A 13,212-nucleotide genomic window follows, 5' to 3' on the forward strand; every position below is an offset into this window, starting at 1 on the left:
ACTTCCTGGCACAGTATTATAATTGGATCTATGTAAGATTTTTTATTTTTCTCCTGCCCTGCCTTGGTCTCTCTTTCTTTCTTTACTTTTATTTCTAATGCCTACCCCTCTTCCTTTCCTCTGTCTCTAGAGGAAATCATTTCAATGTTGTTCATATATTCTCTTATAAAAATCTATGTTTTTTTGCATACATTTTAAATTATGTAATTGGTATTATACATATTACATTCTGTCATTTACCTTTTTTAGTCAGCATTGTCTTTATGAACTGTATACCTACACTATTACTTCTAATCACTAGGTAGTGTCATAGAGCATGCACACATCTTTTACGCTTTTCCATTCTACCATATAAATACACTCAAGTTGCCCCTTTCTGTACAAATGATAATTCCATAGACATACATTTACCTGCATTCTTATAGATGTGGATAAAAATTCCTTTAGGACCAATAACAATCATGGAATGTGCTTCTACTTACAATGACCAAGTAGAACCAGTTCCTCTTCAGAGTGGTTGCACCGTCTACATCTGTACCAACAGTGCACTAAGTTCCTGCATCCTTCGCAGCTCTCAAAATTATCCACTCTGTCAGTTTCTCCCTAATATGTAGGAGTAACATGAGATATCATTGCTTTTGTTTGCATTTGTTTTATTTCTCATGAGTTTGAGCACCTCTCCATATACTCACTAGCCTTAATTTCCTTTGGTCATTTTCCTATTAAGACTACTGCCTTTTCTTATTGATTTGTAGAAATCAACACTATGTTCTAAACTTTAGACATTTCAGATGCTGCCTCCATTCAGTCACCCATCTATGAACTTCATCCATGGTGACCTCTGTTGAACAAGTCTTCTTCGTCTGCTTCTGTCAGTTCTTTGTTTGATTCATTTCTTTGCATATTTCTTCTTCCTCCCATAATCATTTTCATCATATATAGGGTCTTCTAGGCTTGTTATTCGTTCATTGATTTTTATAACTATTTATTCATTTATGCAATCAAAAATATTTCTTAAATACAATCTAGTAAAAGACACTGGACTGTATCCTAGAAATGCAGGTTTTGTTGTTGTTCCACCTCTTACCTGAGTGCTCTTCTCTCTCACTCTGCCTCTCACACACACACCCCAAATGAGGATTCTTAATAACTTGTTAATGAAAAGAATTGGTGAGTTAAGCAAATCACGAACTTGACATACAAAGCAGAGATAATTTAAAAATCCAGAAATACTTGGGAAAGTGATTACTAAGAGAGAAAGAAAAAATTGGTTCTTAAAAAATGTGAGAGACAGCTGATGACATCATCATGTATATGTACAAGTTTGAACAATACTTGAAAGTTCATCCTGGCTTTCATTCTATTGATTCTATTCCCTCTGCCTACCTGTATATTATACTTCAGAAATATTTAACTATCATTCATTCCCAATATGCCTATAGCTGGAGAAATGGAGGGAAGCAACTTATGATATATATTGGGTCAGATAAATAATATACTATTTACCACTTCATAAGTTGCTACTGTGTAAAATAAATGTATCTGATGATGGGACAGAAAAGTTCAAATAAATTCTTAAATGTAAGAACAGAAAATACAGTAAAAACTCAGAAGTAGCAGGAGAGAAAACATTGTAACGGTAATATCACTTTTTGTTTGGTGATATTATATATATGGTAAAGAATCAGGGGATTTCACATAGAATTGCTAGTTGTATGGTTGTAATAGCAATTCACCCTGAAAGGATCTGAAGGACTCTTGTTTCTTAGACAACTCATCTGCTGCTTTCATAGTCTGTCTGATAAAAATCATTCTGCATATCTGTAGTGGGATTAAAAGAAAAACAAAGAAGATAATTGTACATAGAAGATAACAGTCTTCTGAGTGTTTTCTAAAAGCTTCTCGTAATGCACTAGATACATAAAAATGAAATTCATCACTTATAAAAAGTATAATTTGTAACCTCCTTTATTTTGTACATATCTCATCTCTTAAAATATGCTAAAGGAGAAAGATTTCAGGCCACTTCTCTATTAGGAGGATAATATGCTGGTTTGAGCTGTTAAATTCAGTCATTTATGAAACAGAAGCTAGTATACTGGAAGAGTTGTTAGAAAACAGTAAAAATGGATGGCTACTTCACGTATTATTTATATTCATTCTAAATTGAGTTGCCCCTGAAGAAGTTAATATAGCTATGTCAAGATTGAAACAAACTAGAAAATTCTTCATTTATTTTATCTCCAAATACTTTTTTACAAGTTTTCATTTAATTAAAGAAAAAACCATTGTTAAGATGGGATTTTAAAGTTCTGTCTTCATGATTTCCCACTGGTTTATGAAATAACACATTGGATTATTCATTACAACTTTATTTTCTCAAAGGGGAGATAATAATCTAATAAGTCAACAGAGATCTTAAAAGTAGAGGCACTTGAGGAAGATATCTAGATTAAGAGTTCAAATAGAAAATGATTTGAAAATTTACACTTTGATTTTCGATCTTTGGTAAACTATTTTATCTGTTTATTTTAGTCAAGCATAATTCAGTAAATATTTATCAAACAAATGTTTTCTCAACATAAAATGACTGTAAAGAATACAAGAACTTGAAAAGATTGTGCGCAGTTTTAATAAGATAGTCAACGTAAAGGTCATTGTTCAAAGAAAACAGATGTGCTTTTAATCACTTTTCACTTTATAGACTCAAACATGTTTGGAAATAGTGAGAATAATGTATTCAACAGCCAACATTTTTAAACATTTAGAATATATCATTCACGATTTAAATGATTTTCTGAAAGCAATAAAACATTAGATAACTTTGAAGCCCTCTGTGTATGCATTTCTCCATCTCCAGAGACAGCCCCTTTTGAGAGCCTGGTGTCTCTGCTCTATCCTTACAGTTTGTGTTTTTAAACAACATTTAACACTGTGCTTTTATGTGTACACAAGTTATATGCATTATGTACCCATCTGGAACCAGGTTTTTTTTTTTTTAACTCATAAATATGATTTTGAGATTTAACTGCTCTATAACATTCTACTCTATAAAAAGATTACGGTTTGTCATTCCTCTGTTTGTGGCCTTTAGGGTTCTTTCTAGGAGTTTGCTATATCAAACTATGTTGTAGTAAATGGTCTTATGATGTCTACATATGGAAATGTACACAAGTTGAACTACGTATTCAAGTGTATGCGCATCTTCATTTACACGTGTTCAAGTCGATTATAGCCAAATCTGTCTCCAAAATAGTTGTAGAAATACAAACTACACTGACACTTTATGAAAGTGCCTCATTCTCCAACTCATTGTTAACACTGGCTACCATCATGGGTCAGATTGCTTCTCCTCCACTTACTAGCTGTGTGACTTTGGCATGCTAGTTATATAATTCCTCTGTACCTCTGTTTCCTCCTGTATAAAATGGGGGTAACAACATCACGCACCTCATAAGGCTTTGTGAGGACTGTGTAAATTGGGATTTATAAATGTTTAAGAATGGCTGGGCCCGGTGGCTCACGTCTGTAATCCCAGCACTTTAGGAGGCCAAGGCAGGTGAATCACTCGAGGCCAGGAGTTCAAGACCATCCTGGCCAACATGGAGAAACCCTGTCTCTACTAAAAATACAAAAATTAACTGGATATGGTAGCACATGCCTGTAATCACAGCTATTCAGGTGGCTGAGGCATGAGAATTGCTTAAGCCTGGGAGGCAGAGGTTTCAATGAGTCAAGATCATGCCACTGTACTCCAGCCTGGGCAACAGAGTGAGACTCTGTCATAAAAAGAAAAGTTTAAGAATAATTACAGTATATAGGAAGCCCTCCATGTGTGATGTTTTGATAATTCTTGGACTTCCAATTTTGCCCAATAAAATGGGTGTGGTCTTGCTGTTTTAATTGGTGTAAACTTTTCTTAATATTTTCAATTACTATGTGACTTCACTATGGACTAGTAACAAAGTCTGTGGACTGGCAGCAGTCTGTGTAGACAACTTGAGTACCACTTTGTTAAATTACTTTTAGTCTTGTGAGTTTTACTTTTTTTCACATTAGATTGGAAGGTATAATTTTACTATTAAATCAATGTTTGTAATGCTTATATATCATTTCAAATTTCCTTTTTTTTTTTTTTTTGGAGACAGACTCACTTTGTTACGCAGGCTGGAGTGCAGTGGCATGATCTAGGCTCCCTTCAACCTCTGCCCCCCAGGTTCAAGCGATTCTCCTGCCTCAGCCTCCTGAGTAGCTGGGATTACAGGCACGTGCCACCATGTCTGGATAATTTTGTATTTTTAGTAGAGACGGGGTTTCACCATTTTGGCCAGGCTGTTCTCGAATTCCTGACCTCAGGTGATCCACGAACCTTGGCTTCCCAAAGTGCTGGGATTACAGGCATGAGCCACCGCACCCGGCCTTCTATTTCTTTTTAAGTCAACTTTGCTAACACATTTTTCTAAGAATTAACTTATTTTACATATTTTCAAGTGTATTATTAAAAAGCATATCTTACTCATCTGTTTTTTATTTTCTATATTTTCTATTTTCACTCTTCCTATTGTTCATTTATATATGTATGTGTATATATGTATGTATATTTATATGTACAAGTATATATATATAATCAAGTCTGCCATAGGTCTAGTCTATCTATATTTTGTTATTCTTTTAAACAAATGGCTTTGGGTTTGCCAGTAATATCTTTTGTTGTATTTTATCAATTTCTGTAGTTATATTTGTTATTATTTTCAAATTTGAGTTAATTCATTTTTATTTTCTGAACTCTTTGAGTTGAAATATTATTCTGTTAATTTTTCTAATAATAATTTCTCTATTCAACTAACTCAAATGCACAGAAAAGAAACAGAACTAAATTGTTGGCATTCTTTGTTTTCTTTATATAGATAGAAAATTTTTCAGATCTGAGGAAGGTTATAGGAATGACTCTAAATGAGTAAAAAATTAATGATATATGTGAACCTGGACTGTTAACAGTGAGCTAAAGGTAGTATTTGTACAGTTTTATGCCCTTTACAAGTTTTTACAGTCATTACCACATTTTTAAAATAACAGATATATTGAGATATAATTTACATACCATAAGATTTACTCTTTTAAAGTGCACAGTTCAAACTATTACAACTATTTAATTTTTGAACACTTTAATCACCCCAAAACAAACCCCATGCCCATTTGCAATCACTTCCCGTTAATACCTACCCTCAGCCCTAGAAACCACTGATCTATTTTCTACCCCTAAAGATGTGCCTGTTCTGGACATTTCATATAAATGTAATCATGCAATATGTGTTTTATGACTAGCTTCTTTCACTTGGCATAATGTTTCCATTTGTTTTAGCATACACCAGTAATTCTTTTCTTTGTATTGATGAATAATATATCTATCATGTGGATAGACAGCATTTTTTTATTCATCAGTTGATGGGCATATGAATTATATCCATTTTTGGTTATTATGAATAATGCTGCCATGAATATGCACCACTTTTTTTGTGAACATGCATTTTTAATTATCTTGGGTGTTCAACTAGAATTGGAATTTTTGCTGCTCTTACATTGAAGTCTATAATACAGTTTGAGTTAGTTTTTGTCTATAGTGTAAGTTTGAACATAAGTGGAGGAAAAATCGTCTTTCCAAGAAATAATGCTGGGAGGACTAGATTTTCACATGCAGTTGAATGATATCTGAACCTATCTCATACCATATGCAAAAATTAATTCAAATTGTATCAAAGACCTAACATAAGAGCTAATCCAAAATTAGGTAATTTTTCTTTTAAACAACTGTGCATCTAACACAAACATTTTCTTTATTTAAAAAATGCTAAATCCTGGATATTAAATTTTAAGAGTATTTGTTTTATTGGGAGCTATTTGGAACTATTCTGTACATGTTTTTGATATATTGTTTCAGTTAGCTCTTGTCACAATAATGTCATACAGCAAAAACAATACTGTGCAATAAATAACTGCAATATCTAAGTGATCACAACAATATACATCAGTATGTCTCACAGTAATTAGTTTAGGGTTTGATACATTTTTGAAATAACATAATTTTAGTAACTTTCAGATACTGAAACATTCTTTTAGGCACAAAAAATAATACAAAAAGAAACTTTAATCTCATATCCGTTTTCAAAGCTTTTTTCCTTTCTCCCTACTCAGGCCTGTTTCAGGCTAAAAAACACCAGTGAGGAATGATACAGTTATGATTTTTTTGGACTCTGCAGGAAGCCGCCATCTTCTCTCTTAATGGAAGCACTCCCTAACTATAAGTCCAACAACTTCTTCACAGATTTCTTTTTCTGTTGTTGTTGGATATTTCTCCTCTATGGATCTGTTAGTATGGGATAGTTAGTTAAGAGTATAGCAAAGTTAGTTTTAGCCAAATCTTAGCAATTTCTATGGTGATTTTTCTGAGCTTTGTCAGCTGAAATTCTAAAGAAAAAAAGCAGAAAATCCTCCATTTTGTCTTTGTGTGGCAGTAATTCTTCTGCTCTTTAATCAGCATCAGGTATATGTAAATCCAAGGAATAAAAACTCCCTAATACCTATTCTAATGAATACACATAAACCTAAGTTTTGCAAGTTTCTGTTAAATTTTGGATTAAAAGAAATTGCTGTTTTAAGACAGAGAATTATGTAATAAATTATACTTTTAAATAATATATTTTGATCCCAAGCGTTTCATTACCAGAGTTTACATTTTCATAAGCCTATTAAAAATAAATTTAATTTCAGATCCTTTTGAAGCATTCATCATCTTTTCTATTCGTCATGAGATCAGAAGGATTGATCTTCACAGAAGAGACTATAGTCTACTTGTTCCTGGATTGAGAAACACAATAGCACTTGACTTTCACTTCAGTCAAAGTTTACTTTACTGGACAGATGTTGTAGAAGACAGAATATACCGGGGAAAGCTTTCTGAAAGTGGAGGTACATATATTATAATTTTTCTTAATGTTTAGATTGCCTTTTTAAGTGAAAATTCAAAGAACACGTTATAACAAGAAGAAATTTTGATTATTCTTTGACCTTTGGTCCTTTATTCCCTCCCTCATATATGTAAAATCAGGGATGTTGAGCATCTGTGTGAGCACCTGTTGGGGGCAGGAAGTGGTGACGCTCGTGCTGTTCACAGCATTTGCCACTGTGGACTTTTCCATGGACTGATGGCAAAGAAATGTATTTACAAGAAAAAAAAAAAGAAAAAAAAGACTGGTTGTTACATACCATTAGTCACATTTTTAGGAGTTACAATAACTTGTTGTTTTTTTTTTTAATTTTGCTACCATCTTTCAACATAATTCAAGAAAAAAGAAAAAAGTATTACAAAGATGACTAATATGAGCTAAATATTTTTGCCATAATTTGACTTATCTCTTTTGGCTAAACTAATCCTTTCTTAAGTAGAAAGTTTTTGATATTAATAGCTGGCTGTGGTGGCTCACGCCTATAATCCCAGCACTTTGGGAGGCCCAGGTAGGCGGATCACGTGAGGTCAGGAGCTCGAGACCAGCCGGGCCAATATGATGAAACCTCATCTCTACTAAAAATACAAAAAATAGTTGGGCGTGGTGGTGCATGCCTGTATTCCCAGCTACTCGGGAGGCTGAGGCAGGAGAATTGCATGAACCTGGGAGGCAGAGGTTGCAGTAAGCCTAGATTGTGTCATTGTACTCCAGCCTGGGCAACAGAGTGACACTTCATCTCAAAAAAAAAAAAAAAAAAAAAAAAAAAAAAAAAAGGAAGTCTTTGACATAAATATATATTTCTTTTGAAATGTTGCCTCCATGTGCCATTCCAAGGACAAGGTATCTCTGTCAAATTGTTAATTCCATTGTAAATCACCTTTGCAATTTTGAAAAATGGTCATATTTAAGCACATAATATAATTATGATATGTAAACTTATACCTTATGTAATATACTGATTTAAAATGATGGATTTAGATTCATAGGATTAATCGGTTAGCTACTTCATAAAACACGTTGTTAATATGTCTAACAAAAAGCACTGCTGTGGTAGCAATGTTACAAACTACAGTGATTTATCATATCAGAAAAGGTGTTTAAAAATGAAAGTTTTGGCTGGCCAGCACAGTGGCTCACGCTTGTAACCCCAGCACTTTGGGAAGCTGAGGCAGACAGATGCTTAAGCCCATGAGTTTCAGACCAGCCTGGACAACATGGCAAAACACCATCTCTACTAAAAATACAAAGAATTAGCTAGGTATGGTTGTGTGCACCTGTAGTCCTTGCTACTCAGGAGGCTGAAGTAGGAGAATCACCTGAGCCCTGGAAGTTGAGGCTGCAATGAGCCATGATCACACCATTGCATTCCAGCCTGGGCAACAGAAGTGAGACCCTGTCTCAAAAAAAAAAAAAAAGAAAGAATTGTTTTAAAATTGTGAAAGAAATTAAATAGTGGATAAATAAGAATATTGGTAGGCATCACCAAAATGCTTATTTTTATTCAGACCTTTTTCTCTTATTTACATTTTTGCTATATCTTGCAAGTCTTAGGGTCCCAGGTGGGGAAGAGGGTCATCTGGGGATTATCTTTGTTAAGGTTAAATATGGTAGTAGCTGTTATCTGTTACGCTTCCAAAAAGAAAAAGAGTGAGTGCTGATTAGCCAGAATGCATATTAGCTCTGGTGGGCTTTTTCTTTTGATTTTATTCTACTCTTGAAGATCAACATTTGAGTTAAGTTGCACTGATTTTAACCAGAGTATCATTATTGTTTCCAAAATCCTTTGCTCTGTATAAAAAAGTCACAAACAAGAAATAACTTTTTTTTGCAACCTCAATGTTATTATTAGCCTCAGAGCTGCTTAAAAATTTTATTCCACTGATGCTAAAAGGATTTACGAGATTAAAGATTTCTGGCAAGGAAGATCGGTAATGCTAAATTTGAGACTACTTGGTTTTGCCTCTGCTAAGTAGCACTTTTGCAGTCTCTCAAAGTTGAAATCATATTGAAATGATTTGTACTGCTGATCACAGGTAGGCCTTTTCCTTTGTGCTTAACACAATCCTTGAATGGGTGCACATGTTGGTTTTCCTTCTTTTGTAGGTGTCAGTGCCATTGAAGTGGTTGTGGAGCATGGCCTGGCTACTCCAGAAGGCCTGACAGTCGACTGGATAGCAGGAAACATATACTGGATAGACAGCAATCTGGACCAAATCGAAGTGGCCAAACTAGACGGCTCCCTAAGAACTACACTAATAGCGGGAGCCATGGAACACCCCAGGGCCATTGCTTTGGACCCAAGATATGGGTAAAGAAGTTTGCCTTTTATAGATTGAGTTTGGCATAAAAAATAGTCTTTCACTTTGATATTGAATTTAATTATCCCATCAATTATGAGTCAAAGTGGTTATTTTGTGCCCATGCCTGTGTGTGTTGGGGGGGTGGTGGGGGTGAGTGTGTGAGTTGTACATATAGCAACTAGTTTAAGTTTATTACCACAAGTTTGGTTATAGGATTGCTTACATAGGTACTTTTAGAGGCTCAAAATGTCTTTTTTTTTTTTTTTTTTTTGTAAATGTGCGCATTAGGCCCTATTGGAAGCTATTGCAACTCTTTTTCAAAGCAATAATTTAATGAATTTCTCTTTTCCTTGCCAAAGAGATGCTGTAATTGTTTCTAATGGTTGCAAACTACAGGGCCAGTCTTTGTTCTAAATAGTCACAGATGTTAACCGCCTCACCCTTTATTTATTTTTTATGTTCTTGGAGTCAGTTTAAAAGAAAATTTAAATAAGCTTGAAGGAGTCCAGTGGTGAGATATTGACTATTAGGAGGTTTGAAAGACAAAGCATATGATTCTGGAAAACAAGGTTCAATGTTGAGTAACTCAGGTTACTGCCCCTCTTCCCTTTTGTGTTCCTTTGTGAAGGAGCAGAAGAGAGGCACTGGATTTCCAGCCAGAAGATGTGGGTTCCGGTTCCTGCCCAGTCACTTATACTCTGGGTGTATCAAGTGTATTCTTTTCCCTTAGATTTCAGGTTTCTATTCTATGAATTGGGGATAATAACATCTTCCTCCTTCAGTTGTTTTTAAGGAGAGATATACATGGGAGATAATATGCAACTGATAGGTGAGAATGCTTTGTTATTCCTGTCGATTATGACTTTGGAATTGTTTTGTTAATCAAAGGCCATTGTCAAGCCTAAAGGCTAGCAGAAAGGAATTCTTTAGGAGGTTTGTTACTTTAGGTAATATCAAGTCCAGGGAGCACCAATGAGTGCTTCAATGAGAGAGGAGCTCCAATGGGCGGGGACTGAGCCAAAAGGGAGTTCAATGAGATAAAGAAGAGAGAAAAGCCAGGCGATGTCTAAGTCAGCCTCCTGGCCACACCCTCTGACTTTTGCTCTTGTCTGTACCTAAGACTCAGAAGTCAATAGATTGGAAAGTATGTTTGCGTCTCTTTTCCTCAATTTTGACTCAGAAATGAAAGGGGCAGAAACCACTTATCTAGAGCAAGGATTCCAAATTGGCCACCCTCATTTATGTGTTTGCTTTATTTTCCACAGTGTTTTAAATTTACTTGAATTCGCTGTCAAAATTTAAAATACTGAGAGATTTTACATAAGACCCTGGATTTCCGCCTTCTTTCGTAAAATAGGGAGATTTGGTAACAATGAGCTGAGTGGTAGCTGTTTCTCTTAGCCTGGAAGTATATTCTCTAGTACGTAGTCTACATTTTACGTATTTCACTCATTACTTCCTGTAATAACAATTGATCAGGAAAAAGCCTGCTATGTTTAATAAGACATGCCTTTATTTTTCAATATTTTATTCCTGAGGTACAAGTAGATTGCTGATACTGACCCTATACCTCCTACAAAGTTGCTAGCTCATTATCAGCTAGGGCCTTATCTCCAGTGCCAACAACTACTGATGTAAGGGTTTTACCTATCAGACCTAAGTGGTGTCAGCATGGGAAACTTTCTGAATAAAAGAAAAGTAATATTTTGGAAAAGATTGTAGTCCTGGCATGTATACCAACATGAGGAGGAAAATGTGAATAATTCCAAATTTATAAATGACACAGAAAACAAACAAAAAACCAGGTGTATGAAAGTTTAAAAATGGTCTCTCCAAACAAGATGATTTTGCAGTTGATGCTTCCTTTTCCACTGATATTATATTGGCAATACTAGGATCAACTTACTTATCTCAGTTTTGAAAATATCCAGCCTGAGAGTAAAGGAAGAAAACAAAAACACAAAGGACATACAATCTACAAATACTATTTAAGTGAAAATACCAAATACGATTTCCGTGTGAAATATCCTCAAAGAGTTGAAAGTTAATACAGAAAGCTAGCCTGAAAGTAGGGGAAACTCAAAAATGCTTCTGGGGGAGTTGATACCTTCCATCACTAATCGCTGCTATGAAACAGTGAGGCTAATTAAGATAATTACATTGATAATAAAATAATACTTTTTAAAAAATAGGGTAACAAAATAATGCTCATACAATCGTTTCTAGAATAAATGACCAGAGTTTGGATAACGGTACTAATTCATTAAACCGTAAGTGTTAACTGGAAGGTTGACAGATTTTTGTGTCATGATTTGATAGGCTTTTTATTGTTAAAAGTTATTTTATAGAGGTTGATATTATTAAGATATAAAGTTTATATAAACATCCTAAAGCACATTTTAAAATATACATTTTTAGATTTAAAAATGTAGTGTGAATATTAAAATATTTTCAAGTTTATTGGCTATTTTGGGAAAAAGTTCTGAGGTTAGTTTAATATTGGACCTTTCACAAGGTAGCCTTAAAACATAGCAACAATAAGCACATACACACACACACACACACACACACACACACACACACAGCAAAGCCAAGCCAAGCACAAGAAAAGCAACATTGAAATATAAGTTTATCTAAACTCAGCTTACTGTTTTAGTGCTATGTACAATATAAACATAAGATTTTCCCTAATTTCTCAAACTATTAATAAAATATATAAGGAAGCTAAGAATCAGCATTGATATGAGCTTCAAAGTAATTTAAACTTCTTTTGAAATTTTTAGTTTTAGATAAAATTCACTAATTATTGAGAAATAAAATTTATATCAATACTGTTATATTTTCTACTAAATCTTAAGCTTTTTGATAGCAAGGGAAGTTGTTTTCAGTCTGTAAAATCCTTCTAAGCCTCTTTGAATATATACTTGTGCTAAGTAAATGTTAAACAAATGAATGCATGCATATAAATGGAATTCGTTTATATGCAACTTATAGGAACTCAAGGATATATTTAAAATGTGAAGTATACAGTAAAGGACAGACAGCTAATGGGAAAAATATGAACTTTGTTTACAATAACAAATGAAAAGAAAGGTTTGCAACTAGCCACTTTTCTCCCTTAACACAGCTGAGGAAAAAAAACAGGCCCTAACACTAGCCCCACAAAACACATTTACTTCATGTGAGGTTTCTACAGCAATCAAGGTCTTTGTGACCTTTTTTTACAGATGCCAATGTGAAGTGTTTTTAATTGACGACTTTGCTTCCCCAGCATAAAATCCACCAACATTCACTTTGGGTTATAAAACATATCTGTCATCATGCCATATTCCTTCAGTATTCTGGATTTTGACCTGATCTCCCAAGTCACAAACTATTCCGAGATGGTAAATTGAGAGTTTTAGGGAGGAGCTATTTTTCTTTCATTCCATTTTAAGGTAATGTACTTATTGCTAAGGTGACCTGAAAGAGACCATGAATCCTGTTTTAAACATTAAGCTTATATTAGAGAGTAACAAGCACCAGGGTGTGCAGAATCTACAAGGTACTCACTTCAGTTCTTGAACTTTCATTGCCTTTATTTTTACACTACTGTGTGGCATCTTCCTGCTCTATTGCTAAAGCTAGTATTTAGTTTTCCTCTGTCATAATAACTGAACTAAAAATTCAGCTTTTAACTAAAACTGAATTTAGTTAAACTAAATTTTTAACTGCCATAAAAATTGCGTTGGTGAAAGTAGAAATAGTAATTGTGAAGATTAGTGAGACATCTAAATAATATTTTAATCCTATCTAGGAATATTCTTAAATGGAACTAATAAAGGTTTTGTTGGTTTTAGAAGAACTCAATATTATAGATAAGTAACCTCTTTTTTTTTTTTTTAACCAGGATCATTTATTTTTACCTT

The 13,212-nt window shown here is 34.1% G+C and overlaps 1 protein-coding gene across 1 annotated transcript in view; it reads left to right on the plus strand.

Moving 5' to 3' along the window:
- The window catches only part of LRP1B (LDL receptor related protein 1B), a 1,933,392-nt gene that overhangs the window by 1,253,927 nt on the left and 666,253 nt on the right, over positions 1-13,212 (plus strand). The window contains exons 24-25 of the mRNA XM_003267617.4: positions 6,769-6,966; positions 9,108-9,312. Coding sequence (XP_003267665.2) covers positions 6,769-6,966; positions 9,108-9,312 — 403 coding nt within the window. The remainder of the gene's footprint in view (positions 1-6,768; positions 6,967-9,107; positions 9,313-13,212) is intronic.

The sequence above is a fragment of the Nomascus leucogenys genome, chromosome 20, assembly GCF_006542625.1.
Source record: "Nomascus leucogenys isolate Asia chromosome 20, Asia_NLE_v1, whole genome shotgun sequence".
Classification (NCBI taxonomy): Eukaryota; Metazoa; Chordata; class Mammalia; order Primates; family Hylobatidae; genus Nomascus; species Nomascus leucogenys.